We start from the raw sequence: 26,124 nt of genomic DNA, 5'->3' as shown, positions 1-26,124 counted from the left end.
ATCATCATTGCATTTTTTATTATTTCTAATGGATTTTTTTCAGAGCAGACAATGTATTTATATGTGTGGTGGATTTGTGTTTCCTGACAAATTTATTTTCAAACAATCATTAATATTTTCCTCATCTGCAAGTTCACAAGTGTTGTTTTCAAACCCTGTCAAAACAGGTCATATCAGTACAATGTGCTTTTATGTCAAGTAAGAGTTCTTACTGGAGGACCAGGTGGACCAGGTAAACCACTGTCACCCTTTTGACCAGCAGGGCCCTGTAAAGGAATGAAAGAAATGTAATATTAACCATGTTACATAATGTTAAAAAATAACACACGGAAATTAAGTACAAAGACAGAAAATATGGAGGAGAATTACTCACACTGGATCCTTTGGAACCTTTTGGACCTTGAGGACCCTATAGGGAAGAACATAGGCACATAGTTGGAGTATCTTCCACACAACATGCGAGTGTTTTGAACAGGAGGACTGGATGAAGTAACTTACAGGTAAACCAGGAGGACCAGGGGGTCCAAGTGGACCAGCAGGACCAGAAATTCCCTAAGAAAGAATAAGAGAATAAGTCCAGAAATACATTTTACATAGTAGACTGGATTCAGAAATGCATATGTATCAAAAAGGTAGTCCTTCTAAGTGTCCAGCCCCGGTGAGTTTTAATTTAGGCTATTCACTAGTGTCCAAAATAGTCTTTGAAATATGATCTGACAGTTTGAGTTGCATATATTTGTTCTCATGCTCCAACATTTATAGTCACAACTCTGTTCACGTTCAGATCGGCTTTGAAGCCTCAATTTTTACATAGAGGCTTAAAACATGACCTTATAACTAGAAGAGAAGCTATTCTGGGTAGTACATAACAAGATTGGTGCTGTTAGTGTTATCTCATCCCTAACTTAGGTGTATGTTTCCTCCTCCTGAAATGCTCTATGACCTGGTTTTAAGTTGTATAGCTTCACTGTGTTTGTCCATCGTCTAGGAAAGCTTTAACCTCTAGGAGGAAGCTCTGGTGTTAAGAGTTTATAGTAACTTTATATGTCTCTTTCAAAAAAGACATGCATATAACTTGAATGAAAGCATATGTTTTACTTACTGCGTCACCCTTGGCTCCAGGAGACCCCTGTGGGCCAGGAAGACCCCTATCACCCTTTTCACCCTGTTCTCCTGGAGGTCCAATCAGGCCAATCAAACCAGGATGTCCCTAAACAAGATAGAAGAAAGAGTGAGAACTCATTATATATGAAGTAGATGTGCTTTGCAAACAAACAAATTAAAGCTTTCAAATGACATCACAGTTGCTAGTTATCAATTAACTTGAAAAAAATACACTGTGAGCATATTAAATGTTAGTTGGCTTTTTCAGATTATTTGCAAGCTGTGAATGCTTATTCAGTGAAAGACATCAAAGTGCACCATAGTCCTTTCTGAAACTGATGCAGAAATAATAATACCTATAGATTACATACCACCTTTTATATTTTGATACTTATAAGCATATTACAGAGCTGCACATAGGATTCCACAGGTAATAGAGCTGTATAAACAGCTGACCTAACCATATAAACAAAAATCGTAATTCACAAGATATTTTCATATCCTTTTCTCTATACGGTTCTTCCCTGATGAACAAGCAATCAATAAATTGTTGGGACTCTATTAGAAAATGGTATTCCAGATCTCTCAATCCGTTATTTCAAAAAGAAAATATAGCTGAAAAATATTTGCATTTTCTTGTTATAAAATTAAAATCTCTAATAATTTTAATTTCCATTTATTTATTTATTTATTGTGAAACCAAAGGTTCTCTTTACATCAGTTTTTGGAGTTTTCATTGAAAGGAAAAAAATTTGCATGGTCATTAGATTACCATACAGACAGTAATTGTTTTTCTTTCTACATATCTCCAGGATATCAGATGTTACTGAAAACTTCACAATTACCACTAAAGCTATGGAAAGCTGATTGATAGATAGCTCAGGTTGTCTTGCTTTCTGATACAAAACAACAACAAGAAAAACAGCAAACAAACAAACAAAACACCACAGCATTTCTTTCTGCTAATTTTATACAGTCCTTTAGACTGGGCCAAAATAACAAAGGTACAAACAATGAATAAAAATATAGACATTCTTATATACCTTCTCTCCTTTGGAACCTGGATCTCCTTTCAGGCCAGGTAAGCCAGGTGGACCCTAAATAAAACAAGGGAAGAAATATAAAAGTAAGTTTTTACATACTGCACAAATCATGTTTTCTTGAAATATATTAAAGGCAGAGTAACTGAAACTGTGGAGGCATTCAGTGGTTGATGGTTGTGATTTAGGGCTCAAGATAATATTGATGTGTATGTTTAAAAAGGCATAAAGATGATGCTATAGCATTTAAATTTCTCTATAATTAGAAATCTATAAAGAAGGAAAAGGTCAATTAAATTCTTAAACTGCACTGAAAGCATTCAGTAAGCTATATGATATTCAAACATTTCAACTGAATTTTTGTTGATTAGCTTAATTTTGCTTGTGTTTACATGATATGCTTTATTTTTACTTCCACCTTAGTTGACGTACCTATCCAGAAAGTAATATGTATCTTCTCCAGTTTCTTATTTTAGCCCTTTATATCATAAGACAGTATAAAATATCCCTTGTTTTCTACCAGTTCAAAAAGATTTTCTACATTTTTTCTACAGCTCAAAAAGATTATTGCAGAATATAAATCAGGTTGTTTATAGTAACTGCTCCTCAATATTTTTTTTTTTGTTGGAGAACTACTTCATAGTTTGATTCCATACTTAAGGTATGGAATCATACCTTAAGAGGCTGAGAGGCTGATTAACAGGAAAAAAAAAAAAGATTAAAAGTGAGAGTAATCTTAAGTTGACATTAGTGGTTTTATTTCTTTCAGATTTACAAGGCTTTTGACTTCAACTAGTCCTGAGAAGATAGACATGCTGTGGAACTATCAACATACTTAAATTAATCAATGATAATGGATCTGTAGACTACAAACTCTTCTAAAACACATGCTTAAGTAGAGTTCATCTATTTCCCCAATCATATGAGAATATTCAGCTACATAGTATGTACTTGTAGGGTATCCTGTAAGGATAGAAATGAATAAAATATTCACAGAGCAGTATTTCAGTAGGTTTTCAGAAGTTCAGAATTTCTACCAGTCATTAGTTTGAATTAATGTTTTGAATATGATGTTCAGAATTGCAATCAGTATTTCTGAAGTTTTAGCCTCAGCTAACTTAAGGGGCCTTAATATTTTCCTGTCTCTAATAGCAATCCAACCGATGACCATATTTGATTTTTAATTCCTTGACACTGTTTAGGAATTTTAATTCAATATTCTAAAAACTTTTTATATGGTGGAATATAAGAGAAACATTATGCCCTATTTTGCTACAACAATTTTCTAATTTTTAAAAAGTTAGACCCCTTGGAATTTAGAAGTTACCTAGAAGAAAATTACTTAAGTAATAGCCTGTAACACTGATGACATAAAATTATAAGAGAATTTGATAGTGTGTCATAAGCATGTACTTATATAAATATATATATATATAATTATAGATCTTATATATGATACAATAATATTGAATATTTTTGAATTACTGCTATACAGACACCATTCCAAGATATTTTCTGAGGTTCATATGAATAGCAATGATAGCTTTCTATAATTTGAACAGAATGAGGTGAAAAATTCAGGCTATGCCACGTATATGCAAGTACCAAAAAGGTATTCATTTCTCAGAGGCTATTAATCTCACACTGAACATGTACGCATTAGGAGCTGAGCTGCTAAACTAAGTCACTATCTCATCACTATTAGTCTCCAGCTGGCGGTGGACATCTGTGAAGTTATGATACGGATAGCAGTAATAAGTGACCTTTTCAACCTGGCACAAACTCAAAAGTGCCATAACACTTCATGTACAAAATATTATTCAGTGTGTATCCTTTCCATCTCTACTTCAGAATATCATTAGATGCAAAAGCCCAGACAAATACATAATTCATGAATAAAAGGTGAAATTTTAAAGCCTCTGGAATACAGAATCAGGCATTCTCACCTGCAGTGTATTGTGCTCTACTGTAAATCTACTCTCATGCTCTTCTCCTGATAGCAAACTGCTGGGGAGGAAGGGAATGGAAGGAAGGAGACCTCATCTCAACAACATTTATGTTATAAATTTTACTTACTTAAAAAAAAATAAAGTTTAAGTTGCAGCAGTACATCTAAAAAAGTTCTTGCTGAGCTGACAAGAAGCCAGTGCATTTGGGATAGATAATGCACTCAGCTTCATATTTGAATTGAATGTTAAAATGGAGATTTTGATTTTGATGATGTATTTGGAGGCTTCTGGTGACTGACGTGAGAAATGGATGTTTCTTACTGCCGAATAATTTTTCATTGGACTCTAGCTTCTTACTGGGGAATGTTCTCTGGAAAGATTTTCAGTTTGTGTATATGGCATAAGAGCAAAAACTTTCAGTGTTACGGCTACCCAAAGACCTGTATCCTCTTCAGGCCATACAGGAAAGGAAACATGGGATTTCCTTCACATTTCATACACACAACCTTTCCTTTTGCCTTTAAGAATCATATCATATCTGAAATAGAGGATAGGCCCTTAACACCTAGTATCCTAAGGTAATCTTATTATCCATGTTAGCATAGTTAATCTTCAAAATAACAAAGAGTATATTTTACTAAAATTTAGTAAAATTTAATGTGATAGCACTGCTTGCAGACTGTAAGATGTCTTCAGAGCATAACTTTTTTTTTTTTTTCACCTAACTTTAACAGTTTATGTTTTGTTTTGAAGTTTCTTATTCCCTGCGTGTCATTCAACTGTGATAATATAGGTAAATTCTACTTCAGTGAATTTGGAGAGAAAAGAGAGATAAGAACTTTTTACTAAATTGGGTCACCTTTGTTTGACCTGTGAAGAAATAAAATACTGGCCATATAGTTTGGATCTGAATTTCTACACATAATGATATCAATATTTTGTAATTCAAAATATTTTTTGAATATCATCAATATTTTGTAATTTGTGTTCACAGTGTTTTTTTTTTGGTTTTTTTTTTTTTTTTAGTTTTGTAGAAAAATGTACTAAAATAGCAAGTGTAAATAGAAATAATGATATAATTTTATAGTATGTTATGTCATCTAAAAGCTTCCCTTGCTTTAATCATATTAATAACACATAGCAAAATATACTTGGCTAGTTTGCCATACAATGTTCAAGGCAACCTAACAAGAAGGTATTTTGTCCAAGTTTTACAGCAATTAGGTCAGTGTGTAGAAGTAATTTACAAAGCTACCAGTAACTTGCCTTACAGTATAAACAGATCTCTAAAAACATCTCAATATGCTTTTTAGGACTAACAGGTTGCTGTCAAATTTATTAACCAGAAATCATATAAACTCAATTCTAGCTGAAATAACAGAAAAATTCCTCATGAAAGGTGACTTTGATTTTATCTAACAGCATGGTTAAAATTGGAGTTGCATTATTTTGTTCATAGGAACAGCCAATGCAGGTAACTATTTTGTCTGATATCTTCCTATTTGATCTATACTGCTTATGTATCAGCAATGATATTTTATGAGTCTCACAGGTGCACCACTCAGTACCTTCTGCTACATTATAAAACAATGTTTTCTGTGATTCTGTGATTCTGTAATGTAAAGAGCATTAATATAAATGATTGAGAGCATAAAGAAAAGGAGAATGGCCAACAAAGTGTATGTCATTCTACTGGCATTGCTGTAAGCAAAGGGGGTTGAATCCAAGAGAAATGGGGTATCCAACTCTAGCCAATGCTCTAGAAACCGGGAGCTTGGTTCATTCAGACTCTTTTAAATGCTTTGCTCATGAATTTTATTTCCTGGGTCTGCCACAATGAAAAACAGACCGGATGCTGCTGTTCATTTTTATAAAACTAGCATGTTTTCTTCTTAGGTAGAAGTATCTTTTTGGCCTTACTTCAGAATTAATCTTTTTCTTTCTCTAAAGAATAGATATGATCTAATCTTTTTCCTAGCAATAATGCTTTCATACACTGGCAGTCGTTAAAATCAATGGATGTATAGAATTTATCACTGTTAAGGAAACAAAATGATTTAATATATTAAGCTTTGCTGATGTGGAGACTAAAGTAGATTTTTTGATAGTAAGCTTCACTGGTTTTATTCTGAATTCTACTGCGGGGATTTCAGGAATTTGGTTTTAGACTGCCTTATTTCACTCTTTAGCTGGTATAAATCAATATAGCTACCTACTGAAGTAGAGCACTAGAATGAAGGAAGTCATATGCATCAGTTTCTAACATGACAGAAGAACAGCAACTTTGTGCTAAGAACTGACTTATAAATTATTTTTTCTATAATATGCACAGACATCTTAATGATGTCCTTTAAAGGTTGCCTTTTCTATTCTGGCACTGAATGGAACGGTACTCACCAGAGGCCCAGGAGGGCCATCCTGACCTGGTGCTCCAGGTAGACCTTGCTCTCCCTAGAGAGAACATAATATTTGTGTTACTGGAGAATATACGAGAAATACAACATTTAAAATATTATTATATGTTCAGTTTACTCACCACAGGGCCAGGAATACCTCGAAGACCTTCCGGGCCAGGTTTTCCTGCAGGTCCCTGAGGACCAACTGGACCCGTTTTTCCAGGAGCCCCTTCTGCACCAGGTTCACCCTAGAAAGAACATAAGCAAGAGGTCAGAAAGGAAAATTGGACTAAGATTGGCACAGTAGCTGCAAAGTGAGAACAAAGTTTCCTCAATCCATTTTTCAAAAGATATTCCAAAACAGTGTTCCAGAACATTTTTCTGAATGAAATTATGATAGCTTCATATAAGCAAGGGGGTGTCAGCAAAGCATGCTTATCCTTCTTTTCCACAGGGGTGAGCTAAGTTGGGCCTGTAATGGTCAGAGTCCACCATGGGCTCTTGTACTGCTACTAATCCTGGATCCTAATTTGGATTTTACAGTTTACGAATTATTACTTTAATAAGTTTCACACTCAGTGAATGATAAGCAACTTACTTTTCATTTATATATAATTTACATTTTCATGCTCCTACAAAAAAAATAAAATGTATGTGTTACCTTTGCACCTTTTTCACCTTGTCTGCCTTCAGCGCCAGTTGCTCCAGGAGGTCCCTGTGAAAGATAGAGACTGAGCTCATAATCTCAGTTTTCTAAGATATTTCTACAATGAAAAAAGGGCCATTTCCACTGTATTAATGAGTAATAAATGCTAAAAAATACCCACAACATTATATTTCTTTCTAAAAGAATATGTATCACCTAATATCTCTGACAGGATAAGTTTAAAAACAAAGAAATATCTTGGAAAAAAATCAAAACAGGTTATAAAAGTAAAAGTATAAGAACAATGCTTCTTATACATATACAATGACAGTTTCAAATTTGCTTTGCATTGTATTATATCTATTCACTGTAATCTATCTAAGATTTCAAAAAAGAAATCTATCTAAGATTTCAAAAATGTTGCATTATACAATGCCCAGAATGGCACATACTTCTTTATTCTCAAAGTCAGTTATACGCCTTTTAAATGTGTTTGGAGCCAAAAGTTGATACATGCCTCAATATTATTCAGTAAATGTGAAAGAGAAAAAAATAAATCGCATTACTAGTGGTTGTAAGGAATGAATAAAATACACAGCAAACAAGCAGTTCCTGGTAGTAGGTTTTGTGCTATTGCTCTACAAAAGCTCTATTTTACTAAGAAAGTAAAACCTGGTACTGAAGGAGGATGTAATAATGGGTTACATGTAAGTTTCAGGTGAAGGCCATAAGACAGGAGTTGCTGGACAGTAGTCCAGCAGCACTGTGTTTACCTATTGCTGATGTCACCCATTTTTAATTCTCTTAAGGTTTCAATGAAAAATAAAAAAGCTTTTTTTTTTTTTCTGCCAGAACATCACAGTTTAATTTTCAGGTTGGGGAATTAATACTCATAGCCTCAATTACGAAAAGAGGCAGTATCTAGAATCTAATGTACTGTTCTAAAAATGGCTCTCTTACATATACTTAGTTTAGAAAGATGCACTCAAGATTATGGACCAACTATTTTCCTACAAGGTTATTTTTAGCCTGGGAAATGTCTTTACTACAAATAGTTATTTCTTGCCATCCAATGAACAGCTTAAAGCAAAGGGATAGAAAAGGGACCATAATCAAACACAAGGTGATTTTCTGAATTTATAAACTAACCCTCTAAGAATAATCTATTCATTAATGCAACAGTTTGTAATGTAGAAATATTTAAAAAAATGTTCTAAGCTAAGCAACAGAAAAAAAAAGGAAAGCCAGCTATTTCCATTTACTTAGTCCTTTTAAATTCATAATAGACAAAAAAAAAAAAAGTTTTGTGAACTCAAGGCCTTAGATCTCAGTTTGATCTAATAGCGTTTTTCTTTCTACACATATTTCTTCTTTTTACATACATTATTCCAGAAGAAAAATTTGCATCAATATTGTTACAATAATAAGTCTCTGATGTGTAGGTTGTGATAGGTTGGGTGGATCACAATTTGGCATGATAATTTGAAAAATGATTATCAGGTTATAAAAAAAACACACAGGAATATTTTAGAAGTAGGGTGTATCTTTCTTACATGAATTAATTTACATGTCCATTGTCTTTACTTCTAGGAAATTCCTTTAACTCAAGTTCATGTATCAGTTATAATCTATCTTGCCTAAGAAACTAAAAAAAAAGTGTGATAGTTTGTACTTAAGAAATGTCTCTACAGAATCTAGAAATGCAGCTGCAACTTGAATTAACAGAGCTCAAAACACTGTGATCACTAAATTGCGAATACAATGAATCATGATTGCTAAACAAAGAGGGTACATTCATTATCAAACAGTGCCAGTGCTGCACCAAGCACAAAGCAGCTAAATGAACTGCACTTGCTAACAGGCTGTGATTGCTGGCATGGCACAGATGGTGTTTCTACATTGAAACACTGCTAATTGTTATTTAATTTACCTTCCTACACTTGAGTTGTTGGAGTGTCTGATAAATTTAAAGTGACAAAAGATCTCGATAGCAATAATTTACATTAATGCATGGCTCCCCAACCTCACCACCCAGCTACCATGATGATTGTTACACTTTAGTTTGGATGTATTGCCTTATACAGAACTGAGAAGACAAAAGAATTTATATAGAAACAAACCTGTTCACAATTTTTGTTATGCGAACCTACTGGACATTCCTGTCTGTTCTTCCATATCTATGATTTTCATTAAAATAATTTCAATTGTTTTTTTTGTTTTTTTTTTTTTTTAATAGCTATCTGTCCTCTAACCAAAACCATGATTTCCAACACAGAAAAACATGATCACATTTCATCAGTCTGTTAAGATAGCAACCTAGTCTGCCATATTTCTAGGTATTTCATGTATTTTCAATCACAAAATGGCTTAATTTTTAAGTGGTGTGTGCATTCTGCTGATATCCTGTATGATATTATAGAAAAAACAGATGCAGAACTTCATAGAAATGCTTATTTTTTTTCTAAATTCTTCAACATAGTACATAAAGGGAACTAACCAAATACGTTTCTAGTTCTCCAATTTTAGAAGTTGGTTATGGTGCAGAATTGACATCTGTTTCTTTATTGAAAGCAGGCAATATACACTCCACATTAGAATAACGATGTATCTAAGTCTCGAAATTCTTTAAATTCTAACTTCTTAGAGTAATATATGAACCTTAGGTGTATGTGATCTAGACATATAATTGAGTCTAATAAAATGGCCAAGCAGCTAATTACACAGCTGAATGGCCTAGCACACCGAAAGGCTGAGAGAAACGTAAGCGAAGCCTTCCTGTGTTGACTTTTATCAACTGGGTATGTTATTTGTTGTAAGAATGGATAAGAAAATGAATATTGTTTTATGGTGCCTTTTCCTCATGCTGTTTTTGTCATTTGTCAGATAGAAATCAAAGCATTCAAACTATGCTACCCATACTATGTTACCCAGTACTCTACAGCAAAACAAAAAAAGTGCAAAGAGTAGGTGCAAAGAATTAAGTTGCAGAAAAAAAATAACAGCATCATGTTAACTGTAGAGTGATTTAGGTTTTGTGTCTACATTTCTAGACAAGCAGACATTGGATCAGGAAATATTGACCTACGGAAGCCTTTTCAGATGTTCCACTTTTCAGAGATGACAACTCACTTATCTCCCACATTGAAAGCAGAAACTGAAAAACATTCTACCTCTCCAGAAATGCAATCTTCATACATTGTGCTGTTGGCCAATGCTGGTGCTGTTATCAGCAACAAGAATACAGCAGAGAACTCTTACTGCAATTTGTGAATTCCTTGGCTGACTCAGATTGCTCCAGGAACACAGTTAACTTTAATGCAGTTTTTGTCTTCAGAGCACTTAACAACACTTTCAGAATCACCCCATCCTTCTGTGGGGCAAGTTTCAGTCTTCTTTTTTGGCAGACAGAGAAATTCAGACAGCAATACTACAAATGTTTAACACACATAATGGGAAAACAGTTGGAAAAGGGGTTCCTAGTACCAAAGCTGTAATAGACTACTTGTCTGTTCAGCTTGGAAGGTAATATGCATACATGCAAATGCCTCAAGTTTTCTAGAGAATCTAGGCTGACTTCCATCAGTGGAGAACTTAAGAGATTCGATGGTGTGTCTGACTTCAATAATAATTATGGCATGCTTTTACTTCAACACTACTTTCATTCACATTCTGCAATCAGTATTCCAGTAGCTGACTATTTTTAACTAAGAAAGATCAGTAAATGTTTCTGAGTACATCCCTTTTATTTTAGAACTATATCCTTCTTTGAGGCTATTTAATACAAGACAACATTTTTAAACCAAAGAATATACATTTTCTCCAAATACTTCCAACATTTACTCCTGAACTTTCATTGTTAGAACTATCTCTTCTTAGAAGTTATAAACCAAGATAGAACCTACATAGAAGAAAACCTCTCTTGACTATCCAGCTAAAGTGACGTGTGTATCTATGTAGCTATATTTTTTTCTTGTGCATTCAAAATATTGAGTAAAGCCTTTTGTTTCATTGACAAGATGCTCCTTAAAAGAATTATTATTTTGGAATTCTCCTATCATTACAGTTAATGGGAGTTTTATCGCTGAATTCAAAACCAGAGTTTAGTCAATACTAAAGTAGTTCCTAAAAGTCTGATCAAATTAAAATGTATTTTAAAATCTGTCACTATTTTGTTGCATTGATCCTCTCTTCTGTTGAACTGGAGAATATGGCATTTTGGTTGTTAATGATAAAATCGATTTGGCTGAGTGTTTCCCTTGATGGATTTATGGTCTAATTTTCTAAACAGTATGTGCACAAATCCATGGTAGATTTGCATGCACAATTACTATGATTACTTGCACCATAACTAGTTAGATGTATAAAGCCTTCTGAACATGTATTTATCTGATTTGGTCATAGCACCTTCATTGAAATTGTGTGTCCTTCAAATCTGTATGAAAGGACACTGCCTGAGGTTTTTTGTTGAAACTGATTCTACCATGCTGTTGTGAAATGTGTTCATCTGATTCGTGTCAATATGGAACAATGCTAGGGCCACATGGTATGCTGGATGTGACCTGTCTTACATACCCTTGTATAACCACAAGTCTAAGCAAAAGAGTGGTTAATGTATACAGTTCTTGTATCTTGCAAAGGAATAGTCCAGCAATTTGTGTCAATAAGAGAACAAAGGGGTTTCAGAATAACTGCTAACTATTATGACTATTGCATGGAACATGATATCTGGCCAAGAGATTAAGGTGAAGGGGAAAGCTGAAGGATGACTAAAAGACAAAGCTTGCAGGGGACGCTGCACAAGTTTCTGACATCTGGCCAAGATGGACAAAGGAGGAGGACAAGAAAAAAAGCCTGGGAGGAAGACTACGAGACTTCAGCACGAGAGACCCCAAGAGGGACCACCAGAGACTGATACGCATGCACCAGTAGGAGGGTTCGGATTCTGGGAACTAATTATAATAACGCTGCCTTTCCTAGAAGTCATAATGAATATGTAGTAGCCTAGGAGCATAAAAACCAGCTGCCTGATGTAACCTGTGTGTGTCTTGGTGGAGCAGAGACTCCCGGTGCATCCAGCGCTTTTTGCTTACCTCTATTCATTTAATAAATTGTAAACTTCGATTGCAATCCTATTTGGGACTTAGCCATTTATTACACTACTGATGAAAAATAATGAAGAACATTTTTTACTGTTCATTCTGCTAGCAAAGTATGAAGCCTTCAGTTATTCACTGTTTATCTCTAAAATGACATCAATACCATACAGACTCTCTACAAGCTTGAAACGTTCAGGTAGTCAAGTAATGTAGAATCTGATTCTAAAAACTTCAGAATTTTCTTCAGAATACAGGAGTGAGATTACTTGGCAATATTTAGATGGAATCATAGAACAGTTTGGGATGGAAGAGACCTCAAAGATCATATAATTCCAACCCCCCTGCCATGGGCAGGAACACCTACAAATATAGCAGGTATCTTACCATACATTTTTCCTTTTTTTCTTCACAGTATTCATAAATTGGAATTGTGTCAAAGCCCAGGTGACAGATGCATTTGCATTTCTGAAGTGTTTTTTTACCTAGCTAGAAATAGCAATATATCCTATCTACTAGGAATGAACTACTGCCTTCCATATAATAAAGTAGGAAGTTCTAATCTGATGTAGAACAAACATACTAATTGAATTATGGCTCAACTGAATATTAGCAGTTCTAGTGATAAGGTTGTTAATGCTACCAAAATCATTTATAATATTTTAAATGTTTTGCAAGCTTGTGGAGCAAATAGATTATTGTGTAAAATAGATAAAACTAATTAGGCATGTCAGTTCACTCAAGCCCATTAAATAGAGCAATTTAACACATTTTGTTAAATAGCTCTCAGCTTACATTTAATGATGCTCCCCCTATCTTTTTTTAAAGTGTAAAAACTGCATCTAATTGCTGTCTGAGAGAGATCTGAAGGTTGATACATCTACTACAGTTCTGTAAGTATAACATTACTTACTGTTTTTGATTAACTGTATTTGTAAAGCCTGTGAAGCTTCAAAGATTTTAGAAATAATGAAATGGCTTCATAAGCTATAGAAATGTCTGCTTGTTAGTTTTGTATGTGGAGGGGATGACATAGATTTGCACAGAAGTTGTGTTCAAATTATTTTATTTCATAAGTGAAAGACACCAAAACAGGCACTTTCTTTCTGTTCTCTGCCAGCAGTCATATGCCTAAAGATGATGTCTAATATTACTCTCATTGTCACACTCCTATTAGCAAAACAGGAAAAATGCTAGTTTCTTAACCTTGCAGACACTGAACTCACTTGGGTGAGAAGAAAAAACATGTTATTATAGACAAGTATAGACACTTCCCCATGTGTTTTTGTTCTGCTTGATGTTGGCAAATAAGGGCATTTGTGCTGATGGATATATACCTCTCGTGATTTGTCATGATCTAAATGCAGCTCTAAATGTAACAAAATTTTCTTCTGACAATGCTTCTAGACCACCTTAAATTTACTTAATATTACAAGTAAACAAGTAGCTGAAGTGCTCTAGAACATGTCTCAGAAAGGGAAACGTACAAGAGACAATGAGAAATGACTCACCCTCTTTCCAGGTGGACCAGGTGGGCCGGCTTCACCTGAAGGACCTGGTGGACCCTGCAGTGGAAAGTGGTAGGCTTAGTCGTAACGAAAGATAAAAGTTATAGTCCTTCTTAAATTCAACAAATGTCTGCAATGTGTTGATCCCCTTCAATAGACAGAAAGTCTGTTGAAGTCTATGTAGTACATAAATATACATACAGAAATGATACTTGCTTAATCAGCAAATACTTTCTTAGGGTAGTCTTTTGCAGATTTTAAAAGGTTTTGGTAGTGTACAAAATGCAACCACTCTTTTCTTTTCCTGCTTAAAACAAATCTTTTCAGCCCAGAAAGTGGCTGCACAGAAGTAGCATATGATCTTAGACTACTGCCTACCTCTATTAAGAAGTGTTTCTTGTGTTTTCAGGTGCTCAAGTTGCTACTTTTGCTATAGTTTTCACTAACATCTGTAAAATAAATGCCCCTACGTGGTCTTCTATGGAAAATCTTTTGTGCACTGATAAGCCATTTGCCTACTTCATTTAGGTTAACCTGTGATAATCTTTTAAATATTTTGGGGTTGCTGAACAGTTTTTTTTTCTTCATGAACACAACACTCTAAAAGTACTTATTCTTGAGTAAGACATACAGATGCTCATCCTGAAGTTTGCAGGTTAAACCCCAGTTTATAACTTAGTTGCAACCATATGTCCAATGTACTAACATTTTTCTTTCAAGTTGTACTGTATTGTACTGTACTTCCCTGATAACTAGAAATTCCAGAGCTGTTAAGAGACTTTCCAAAATGGAAGCTCTAGCTTTTTGCAACAGAAAATGAAATTCATAATGCTTTAACATAGGAATCTCCAGAAAGGTAAGAGCTTTTATGATTAATATGGGTATTACTCAGATAGATTTAACATGAAATACAGCAGAAATTCCTAGATTTTGCTTCATTTCAACAAGTGAGCTAATGAAGACTATTTTGCTGCATTACTTTCTTATGCTCAGAGTTGCTCTATTTTTAGTGCTTCTCAGCAGCTCCAGCACAAATTCTTAACACATCGTTTGTTTCTACTTCTAAAAGAAATTGACCTCTTGCTTTTGATTGTGTGTATTATATAGATACTTCTATCTCTACAAGGAAATAATGAGATATTTTTTCAGTACAATACAAAAAAAGAATCCATTTAGAAAATATTTTTTAAGAGCATGAATTTACAGAAACCACTGATTCAGCAAAAAGTACTTTCTTAGCGTAGGAGAGAACATGCAGCCAAAACAAAATGAATGAAACAACTCACAGGTTGACCAGGATCACCATCTTCACCCTTCTCTCCACCAACACCATCTTGACCCTACAGAAATCATGTGAAAATAAACAAAAGACAAAATTTAGACAAAATAAGTAATTTACTTTCATATATCAAGATAAGAATACAGTTTTTCTACACGGATTTTTTCTAAGGACAGTCATTTTCAAAACTTTTTAAAGATTTCCAAACCTTTTGTTAGATTTAAGAAATATATGAACAGCCAGAACAACAGCTCTGACAAGAAAGACCTCATTCTCAAACAGAGAAGAGGTGAGAGTAACTAGAATTCAGTGAAAACTAAGACCAGGACCTAAATCTGTTCTTAAAATATACTTACAGCTGGACCAGGTTCCCCAGGGGGACCAGGATCTCCAGGAAAACCAACCGGACCCTAAATAAGTCAGGAAAAAAAAAACAACACAGGAATATGTCATCCATTGAGAAGCAGACAGCAGTCAATAGAAATGTTTTGTGAAGAATATAATGAAGTTAATTCAAATGTAGAATTTAATTTGTAGCTCTGTATTTAGCAGAACTTCAGCAGTGCTTCACAATGCTTTCTGTTAAAATTATTAAGCTTACTTACTGGGTTACCCTTAGGGCCATCATCACCTGGAGGTCCTTTAGCACCTGGTGGTCCAGCTGCTCCGGGTGGACCAGCCTCACCTTTTTCTCCCCTTTCACCTTTTGGACCCTGTAGAAATCATGTGAACACAAAAAATATTGTCTAGGAATCAAATGCCTAAAAACACATTAGTGGCAAAACTGTTTTTCAGATCTGGACAATGTTATTCAATAAATGGTTTGCATGTGAATGGGAAATCAGGCCCTCAGCCTCAGATTGGAAAACCTGTGTATCTCAGGTCCGACTGCCAGCATCTGCACCCAGATGCGAGTCTGAACCTATTCTGCATCAGTGAACCGTTTCCAGAGAGATAAATACGCATATAAAAGTTAATACTTTGGGAAGAACAAATAGGTACTCTTTTACGAAATCTTCACAGCTTTATTTTCTAATCATTAGTACAAGATGTGGCTATAATTATAAGGATACAAATTGCATTTCAAGTTCTTCACTGAAAATTTAAAGACAACATACACAATTAATCTGATTAAATGCGTTCTAAAGCAAGCACTACCAGATACCTTTGTTAACCATACAGGTTAGTAAGACAAAATCAAAGTACTCACGGATGTTCCAGATTCTCCAGGAGGTCCAGGGTTACCAGCTTCTCCAGGTTCACCCTGTACATGTGTAAGGATAAATTAATGAGTCATCAGGTAGAATATTTCTATGAATTTATTGTTACTACATACCGTTGCATGCTTATTCATGTTAACAGCTTATAGGAACTGTCTTTTATTGAGACTACCTAAAGGCAGTTGTTACATGTGTTTTTGCAGAACTGGAATCTGAAATTTTTGAAAGAATCTGTCAAACTAAGCTTTTAGTGAGACAGGAAGACAAACTTTCCCTGTGGGCTTTGGAAGTTCTTCCCTTTTATTATCCCATACATTACAAATTTCCTGTTTGTCTTCTTCTTTTCTAGTCACAGAAAAGCCAAAGAAGTATATTGACTATGTATATATGTATATTTTCCCTTTAAGATATATTTTTGCCTGGAAGTAAGTCCCTACAAATAAGAAAATACTATTTGGAGATTAATTTCAATTGAGTAGAGACATTATTGCTGAAGCTACTGTTAAAATAAATAATTACATAAAGAAAATCTATTAGGATAAAGTAATAGCATAATCGTTAGTAAAACTTTTACCACAGGCCATAAAAGCATATGCTATGTAATTGCTAGTGATGGAAATTGTTTAGTAAACCAGATGGCTTTGAAAACACCATATGAGAACACCAATCCATACAAGTCAAAGATTATACACTATTAATTGAACATTAAAGTTAATTCCTTCTTCTTTTTTTTTTTTTTTTTTTTTTTTTTTAGCCAATACATAGTATTATACATGTAAAAGATTCTTTGTCATTGTTCATTTTCAAATTTAGTTATGACTGATTATTTTCTAGCTCAGTGGACTGATAAATAAACCTTTATATAAACTACTCTGTTAGTAGAATATTTAGCTAGTAGTGTCACAGATACACAAATCTGTGAAAGGATAACAGAACTTGCTTTCCAATTGTCATGGAGTGCTGTGATAACAATATATTTTCATTCCAGAGGATTTTTTTCAATTTGTGGTTGTTAATAGGGGATTTTCCCCCCCATTTTCCCATTAAACTTGTGTGTCATTCATATCCTGTATGACCTGCATGCCCCTGTGACAGTTCAATTAATGCAATGTGCATCTATCTCATTTCCATGCAATGGAAAAGTATAAATCATAAAACATGAAATTTAAACAAACCTCATACTGTAGATACCTTTTTTTTTTTTTCTTATAGAAGCTAACGTCAGCGTGATGACCTCACTAGGACCAAAACTTGGCCAAATGTAAATATTAAATTATATAAATGGAATAGGATATGACTACCCAGGTGAATTCCAGAATCAGGTAATTAACAGATTATCACAATTTTAGGGGCAATATTAACATACCTTTTAGAAAGGACACTTCTAAAGGGTAAAGTTGCCTTTAGAAACTGTGGTATGTTTAATTAGACACACTTAATTTTACAGTGATCTTAATGAATGATCCCTCTTAGTACTTAAAATTGTTTATGTGATAAAGCATATTTTAAAATATGTCTGGTGGATGGATACTTCAGGTCAATAAGCATTGAGTATCCTTTGTAAGAAAATTCATAATCTTCATTTCCTTATTATTTTCTGAACAGTAGTTTTGCTTTCAACTGATGTAAACATCCAAGGCCCAGCTTTGCAAAGTTTTGAGCAATTTTGAGCAAATATTTAGAATATCTTTATGTTAGGCCTTTGATATCAAATTAGAGATCAGCGTGTGCTGGTACATTCTGTTTTTCCCCTTTTTCTTAATTATAAGCAGAACAAAGAGAATAATTGCTGGGCGGAAGCTGGTTTTAGGTGGTTCTGGTTGAGTGTAAGTCTCTAAACTTCTAGACTGCTCCATGGAGGATACAGGCATTAATAATGCAAGGCTACATGCACGTTTGTACTTCAGATTTCTTTGAACATTTAAACCTTCGTGTGTACAGCAGAGGAACAAACAAGATAGCTAAAAATACATGGCACTAAATGTGTCAAAAAGTGTTTATAATTTGACAGAAGGGGTCTTTGTATTAATGATAAAAGATCTTCTGCTACTCCTCAACAATGACAGGAAGGATGCCAAAATATTTTTCCAATCAGCACTGCATTATATTATCTACAGTATGATATAACTCTTGAGGGGGAGCATAGGCCAAAGTATGCCGACATAATAAATAATAACAACAACAGTAATAATAATACATTGGGGGGAAAAAAGTATGTGGGAAGAGGAGGAAAAGGGAAAAGGCTTTAGTTTTGTTTAAAAGCATGAACAGTCCTCCTATTGCAGTAACACAATGTGATAAAAACAAAACTCCTCCTGACAAAAACAACTCTCCATTATTTCTCAGCTTGCAGAACTCATTAAATGGAACTGAAATTAAGAGGAAAGGAGTCTTAACTAGGAAAACAAACAGTCATATGAGAACTGAGAAGGAGGAAGGAAGTAATTAGAAGAAATAAAACCTCCAAAATAATATACGTGGAAGCTTCTCTGTATGAATGCAGATAACACAGGAAATAAGCAAGAGGAAATAAAAGTGACAACTAGGGATACACAAATCTGAATGTCATGTTGAATTAAATTTAGTGTGATGATTGTTGGGATTCTAAATCTGTTTCCAGATTTTCAACTAGCTTAAATCATCTTCAAACCTTTAACTTTATTGGAACTATATCTATTTCTACGGGGAACAAACACATATTGATGTGACTTTTGCTTCATCTCACAGATATGTTTACCACAGATACATTAGACAGTATCTTATATTCTTAACCTTCCAGGTAGAAGGCTACACGATATTCTAAGCCACAGCAGTATAAAATAAAAATAATACTGTTGAAGCCAATTATGTTACTTTAAACTGTGTAACCAAGGAAATCACCATAGCCTTATACTTACTAATCATTCCAAAAACTACATCTTCTCCCCCAAATCTCTTGCCTAATACTTAAATAATTTTGTGATGTAAAATGTGAAAGAAAACAAACAACCAAATAAACAACAATGGTAAATCAGCCATTAGAAGTATAGGTTGATTACTATTAATAATTATTAACGAAAGATATTTGGGAACTGTAACATATCTGTATAGCACCAAAGAAGAATCAAAATATATATTCCTATTCCAACGTTTTCTCCTTCTAGGTATGACATAATCAACATTCTCACCTTTTCACCAACACCTCCAACAGAGCCAATTGAGCCTGGTGGGCCTTGGGGACCCTGCAATGATACAAGATGTTATTTCAAGTACAGTTACCCCAAATATATTGCTTATTACTGAATTTCAAAAGGAATTTAAAGAGAAAAATAGATTAATTCTTACATCAGCTCCATTTGGACCTTGGGGACCTCTTGGACCTGGAGGACCAGGTGGACCCTGTATCAAAGAGACAATTTGGTATATTTAAAAACATAGAATAAAAGTCCAGTGGGGCTTCTTTGGCCAACTATAAATCATATCTTCAATCTGTAAGAGACTTTCAATCTTCACAGTGCTACAACAACAGCAGGGCTAGATTGCAGCCCACTGCATGAGTTCACAAAAATATCCAAGATACATAGTACATGAGCTGAAAATGATCTAATGATTGCAAATCATGAGGACTTGTTTCCCTGTGCGTTACCTACATATCCCTTCCAATGCACAAAGACCTCAGAGTAGCTTATCTGTCTGGTAGCACCTATATGGCCATACAGTACCATGGTGACTACAGATGGGCAGTAAAAAAGCAGGCAGCCTTGTGTTGGAGGCACACACAAAATGTAGATAGCTTGCAATTCTGTCAAGACCAGCACAGAAGGCATTGTGACAACAGCATAAACAGTTGAAGAATGTAGTCTCAAGATGACCCAGAGAAACATAACCAAATAATGTTTACCATCTTTTGGCATACAATTACAGTCCAATGGAAAATGTGCCATTGATCCCTGATGCTATGGTGCAATGCCCTGAAGTTCCTATTTCAGAAAAGCAGTTCCAAATTCTTCAGCGCAGTGGTGTCTTTTCTCTTTCTTTCCTGACCCTGCTTGCTACTATCCTGTCAGGCAAACTTGGGTGCTTTGCTACCTACTTTTCAGAGTATTTTCTGAAGTTATATAAATAACTTTGGGTTAGGATCGGCAGGGACAACAAGGCTAGTGTCCTGGTCGGGGTCTGCTATAGACCGCCGAATCAGGATGAGGAGACGGATGAGGAGTTCTACAGGCAGCTGACAGAGGTTGCAAAATCATCAGCTCTTGTACTCGTGGGGGACTTCAACTTCCCTGACATATCCTGGAAGCACAACACAGCCCTGAGAAAGCAGTCTAGGAGGTTTCTGGAGAGCGTGGAAGACAGCTTCCTGACGCAGCTGGTTAGTGAACCTACCAGGGGAGGTGCCCCGCTAGACCTTCTCTTCACAAACAGAGAAGGACTGGTGGAGGACGTGATCGTCGGGAGCTGTCTCGGGCAGAGTGACCACGCAATGGTGGAGTTCACTATTCTTGGCAAGGCCAGGAAGGGGACCAGTAAAACCGCTGTATTGGACTTTCGGAGGGCTGACTTTGAGCTGCTCAGGACACTGGTTGGTGGAGTCCCTTGGGAGGCGGTTCTGAAGGGCAGAGGGGTCCAGGAAGGCTGGGCGCTCTTCAAGAGGGAAGTCTTAATGGCGCAGGAACGGTCTGTACCCACGTGCCCAAAGGCGAGCTGGCGGGGAAGAAGACCGGCCTGGCTCAACAGAGAATTGTGGCTTGATCTTAGGAGAAAAAAGAGGGTTTATAAGCTTTGGAAAAGTGGGCAGGCCACTAAGGAGGACTTTAAAGAAGTAGCGAGGCTGTGCAGGGACAAAATTAGGAAGGCCAAAGCTCATCTAGAGCTCAATCTGGCTACTGCAGTTAAAGATAACAAAAAACGTTTCTATAAATACATCAACACAAAAAGGAGGACTAAGGAGAATCTCCATCCTTTACTGGATGCGGGGGGAAACTTAGTTACAAGAGATGAGGAAAAGGCGGAGGTGCTCAATGCCTTCTTTGCCTCAGTCTTTAGCGGCAATACCGGTTGTTCTCTGGATACCCAGTACCCTGAGCTGGTGGAAGGGGATGGGGAGCAGGATGTGGCCCTCATTATCCATGAAGAACTGGTTGGTGACCTGCTACGGCACTTAGATGTGCACAAGTCGATGGGGCCGGATGGGATCCACCCAAGGGTACTGAGGGAACTCGCAGAGGAGCTGGCCAAGCCACTGTCCATCATTTATCAACAGTCCTGGCTATCGGGGGAGGTCCCAATCGACTGGCGGCTAGCAAACGTGACGCCCATCTACAAGAAGTGCCGGAGGGCAGACCTGGGAAACTACAGGCCTGTCAGTTTGACCTCAGTGCCAGGAAAGCTCATGGAGCAGATCCTCCTGAGAGTCATCATGCAGCACTTGAAGGGGAAGCAGGCGATCAGGCCCAGTCAGCATGGCTTTATGAAAGGCAGGTCATGCCTGACGAACCTGATCTCCTTCTATGACAGAGTGACGCGCTGGGTGGATGAGGGAAAGGCTGTGGATGTGGTCTACCTTGACTTCAGCAAGGCTTTTGACACCGTCTCCCACAGCATTCTCCTCAAGAAACTGGCTGCTCTTGGCTTGGACTGGCGCACGCTTCGTTGGGTTAGAAACTGGCTGGATAGCCGGGCCCAAAGAGTCGTGGTGAATGGAGCCAAGTCCAGTTGGAGGCCAGTCACTAGTGGCGTCCCCCAGGGCTCGGTGCTGGGGCCGGTCCTCTTTAATATCTTCATCGATGATCTGGACGAGGGCATCGAGTGCACCCTCAGTAAGTTTGCAGATGACACCAAGTTAGGTGCGTGTGTCGATCTGCTTGAGGGTAGGAAAGCTCTGCAGGAGGATCTGGATAGGCTGCACCGATGGGCTGAGGTCAACTGCATGAAGTTGAACAAGGCCAAGTGCCGGGTCCTGCACCTGGGGCGCAATAACCCCAAGCAGAGCTACAGGCTGGGAGAGGAATGGTTAGAAAGCTGCCAGGCAGAGAAGGACCTGGGAGTGATGGTGGATAGTCGGCTGAATATGAGCCAGCAGTGTGCTCAGGCGGCCAAGAAGGCCAATGGCATCCTGGCTTGTATCAGGAACAGCGTGACCAGCAGGGCTAGGGAGGTGATCGTCCCCCTGTACTCAGCTCTGGTGAGGCCGCACCTCGAGTACTGTGTTCAGTTTTGGGCCCCTCGCTACAAGAAGGACATCGAGGTGCTTGAGCGGGTGCAGAGAAGGGCGACGAAGCTGGTGAGGGGCCTGGAGAACAAGTCCTACGAGGAGCGGCTGAGGGAGCTGGGCTTGTTCAGCCTGGAGAAGAGGAGGCTCAGGGGTGACCTTATCGCTCTTTTTAGGTACCTCAAGGGAGGCTGTAGCGAGGTGGGGGTTGGCCTGTTCTCCCACGTGCCTGGTGACAGGACGAGGGGGAATGGGCTTAAGTTGAGCCAGGGGAGTTTTAGGTTAGATGTTAGGAAGAACTTCTTCACTGAAAGGGTTGTGAGGCACTGGAACAGGCTGCCCAGGGAAGTGGTGGAGTCACCATCCCTGGAAGTCTTCAAAAGACGTTTAGATGTAGAGCTTAGGGATATGGTTTAGTGGAGGGCTGTTAGCGTTAGGTTGGAGGTTGGACTCGATGACCTTGAGGTCTCTTCCAACCTAGAAAATTCTGTGATTCTGTGATTCTGTGAAATCTTTATCTTAGAGTTAAGATGGATGCAGGAAAGCAAAATAAATCCCAGAGACAGTTCAAAATGCACAAATGTTTCATGCTCAGGCTACAAATTCAGGAGTAAATTATCAAATTGTGAGCTACAGAGAAAATACAATAATATAAGGATGATACTCATTGCCCCCAGAGTGACCGATGGGGACAAAGTCTTACCATTGGGCCCACATCACCGTTTTCACCTTTTTCACCTGGTGGGCCAGGCAGACCCTAAAACACAGGGAAGAAATATGAAAACTATTAGTAGGGTATCTGGAATGATGAGATATAAATCAATATAAAACAATATATATACATGTGAAACTTGGGCGGGGAAGGGGGGAACAAAAGAAAACCAAACCAAAACAAACCTATTTGTAATAAATAAATAAAATGAATTTTTCATATTACAGCAAATGTATATGTAGTCCTGGGATGTTTAAACAAGGTGAATCAGAAAATTAAAAAAAAAAAATAATGGACACACATAAATGCTAGGGTGGCTGACTTGAAAAACAGTGTCATCATTATCCAAAACCCAAGTGGGCGTTTGGATAATTTGATTTATGCTATGATACATATATATGTCAACAAAACATGATCAATGCAGCACAGTGAAGTGGCATGCAAAGATGTCTAAGCTACCTCAGTATTGGAAGCCGTAAAACTGCTTTAGCAAGGTGTCCACTGGAGGTAATGAATCCTGCTGAGAGGCATTGCATTGCGTTATGCAAACATTCTTACAAGCAAACTGTCCAAGTTTGTCTAGTAACAAACATCAAGAGAAGGAAACTGTAGATGATGCTAATACTGATACCTAGCATAATGTTCCCCCAGCTAGAAACACTATCACCACTAAGCTGGGCAATCCTAAATGTAGGGTACTTGGCTTCTGCATCAAGCCAAGGAGTCCAATAGCATTGTAGTGATTTACGTTATATTAAGGTCTGGTTTTAAGTTTCATCTCCAGTGTTCTGCTACTTCCAAAGTATGTATCAAAATATTACCAACCAGATTGGAAAGGGCAACTTGTCATCTTAGCTACAATGCTGTATAAAAATTAGGAAGTACAAACATAGCCAACACCATATCTATTTCTCAGCTGCCCTCCTACTTTGACACAATCTGAACAACAGAAAGACTTGTTAAAATTCAAAGGTATACCTTTTCTAAAAATGATGTATGTCTCTGTTGTCTATTACAGTGAAAACTTGGCTGACCTGTCAGTGCCTTGTAGTTGTTGTGAAAGCTTATTTACTATTAAACATTCAACATGAAAAAGCCAACATTAACTCATCAGATACTGCTGGTTTTTTGTTTGTTTGTTGTTTGTTTATCTATCTATCTATATGTATGTATGTATATCCATTGCTTGTTTTAAAAGTTGCAATCTCAGGTCCTGATTCTTCTAATTGTTTCTGTAAATATTAAATTTAAAGCACATTTTGCACTGCTTGCAGAGGCCATATATTAATGAAACCTCAAAGGCAATTAAACGTTTAATTGATATTTATGTCTTTGAAAATATTACCAAAAGCCATTCAATGAACACCTAATTGTAACACTGAAAATTTCCTACTGATTTCACTGAATTACTATTTCATTCATTATTGGACATGGTATTTTGGGAGTCTTTTCAGTTCCTTTTGGCAAGATGTTGTTGAGGTGCTTGATAATTTTATATTTCAATATTTAAGTAAAATTGCCATAAACTGTGAGGTAACTTAGATATGTTAGTAGAGTTTTTCAGATTTTCTTGATTTTCTACTCCTTTTGTTAGAAATGCCCTTCTTTAAAAATACTATAAAATATATTTTGAACAGCAAAGAAATTCATAATTAAGGTAATAAATATTCAAAATAACACATTTTCACTTTTATGAACAAAAATACTTTTCCTTAATGACCAATTTAAGTATTATCACTAGAATTTAATTGAAATAAGTGTAATAGAATTACCATGGAATATTATATATAAGAGAGAAAAAATTACTCCTCAGTAGTTCATTAGTACCATGAGAACTGCATTACTTGATAAAAGAAATTCCTAATTTCTCAATGATACTTCATACAATTAACATTTTGGTCCACATACATAAAAGACAATCAGAATCAGAAAAATAATTCCTCTCTTTAAGCTAATTTATTTTTATATTTATGTAGCTTTGTGCTGATTAAACATAAAATGGGAAGGTAAAATATACTAGTCTTTCCAAAACCATCACCTGAAACAGTATCCTAAATCTGAGAAAAATAAAAAGGACAATTTCACTCTGCTTAAAATGGTAAAAAACAACAATTCATAAGAAAATTTAGGATTTTTTTTTTTTTTTTTCCTGATTGATTATTTCTGAAAATAAAGAAGTTTTCACTTTCAATGGCAACATGAATCTACACAAGACATACATGTCAGTGCAGTAATAAACTATTTACCTTCCATGGAGGTTTGCAATATTTTATAAACTTCACTAAGTTTTGTGAACCATGTTGTGTAATAGAATTTAATATAATAATAGGTACAGATTAAGGTTTGGTTTACTGAATGAGGTGAGTCAATTCACACATAGTAGATTGAGAGGAGACGTATTCTTTAATATATTAATCACTATTGCTATCATTTTCCAATTTTCAAAGGAGAGTCCTGTATTATTTATACTACAACTTAAAGCATGAATTAGAAATAGTTTCAAAGTGCTTTCTTCTCCATTGTTTTTGAGAGAAAGAAATGTGAAACTATAGGTATACTGCTAATGATGGCAGCAGTGTATAAACTTCACTGAGTTCTGCTAATGTTTCAGAACACACATGATGGCTGTAATGATATATCATTGAGAAACACATTACATTGCCAAAACCTATTTTGAAAATGCGGCAATTGATTAGGACACATTAAATACTCGTCCAGGTTGAATATTTTCTTTAAAATGTGTATCTCCAGTAAAAAAAAAACTGCTCTTGATAAAACAGAAATTGTTTGACTCAATAAACAAATGAATTACTGAATGACATTCTAAAGTCTACAGCTGCCAGGAATTCAGTTTCAGAGCATCCTGCCAATCTTCTTCAGCATTAAATCTGTTGTTTGTACATGAACTGTATGAATATGGGCTCTTTCAGCTCTTACTAACTGATACTAACTGATGCATTTAATAGAAGACAATACTCATTCAG

At 36.2% G+C, this 26,124-nt stretch overlaps 1 protein-coding gene across 2 annotated transcripts in view; it reads right to left on the bottom strand.

Annotated features, from left to right (window-relative positions):
* Positions 1 to 26,124, bottom strand: part of COL11A1 (collagen type XI alpha 1 chain) — a 146,265-nt gene that overhangs the window by 5,767 nt on the left and 114,374 nt on the right. For both annotated transcript variants that reach the window (XM_032191871.1, XM_032191869.1), the window contains exons 47-62: positions 23,132 to 23,185; positions 19,560 to 19,613; positions 19,403 to 19,456; positions 16,226 to 16,279; positions 15,621 to 15,728; positions 15,372 to 15,425; positions 15,023 to 15,076; positions 13,740 to 13,793; positions 7,151 to 7,204; positions 6,630 to 6,737; positions 6,491 to 6,544; positions 2,148 to 2,201; positions 1,103 to 1,210; positions 499 to 552; positions 374 to 409; positions 213 to 266 (exon numbers count right to left, since the gene is read on the bottom strand). In XM_032191871.1, coding sequence (XP_032047762.1) covers positions 213 to 266; positions 374 to 409; positions 499 to 552; positions 1,103 to 1,210; positions 2,148 to 2,201; positions 6,491 to 6,544; positions 6,630 to 6,737; positions 7,151 to 7,204; positions 13,740 to 13,793; positions 15,023 to 15,076; positions 15,372 to 15,425; positions 15,621 to 15,728; positions 16,226 to 16,279; positions 19,403 to 19,456; positions 19,560 to 19,613; positions 23,132 to 23,185 — 1,008 coding nt within the window. The remainder of the gene's footprint in view (positions 1 to 212; positions 267 to 373; positions 410 to 498; positions 553 to 1,102; positions 1,211 to 2,147; positions 2,202 to 6,490; positions 6,545 to 6,629; positions 6,738 to 7,150; positions 7,205 to 13,739; positions 13,794 to 15,022; positions 15,077 to 15,371; positions 15,426 to 15,620; positions 15,729 to 16,225; positions 16,280 to 19,402; positions 19,457 to 19,559; positions 19,614 to 23,131; positions 23,186 to 26,124) is intronic.

Source organism: Aythya fuligula, chromosome 8 (assembly GCF_009819795.1).
Source record: "Aythya fuligula isolate bAytFul2 chromosome 8, bAytFul2.pri, whole genome shotgun sequence".
Classification (NCBI taxonomy): Eukaryota; Metazoa; Chordata; class Aves; order Anseriformes; family Anatidae; genus Aythya; species Aythya fuligula.
This window is presented reverse-complemented; position numbering and strand designations above follow the sequence as displayed.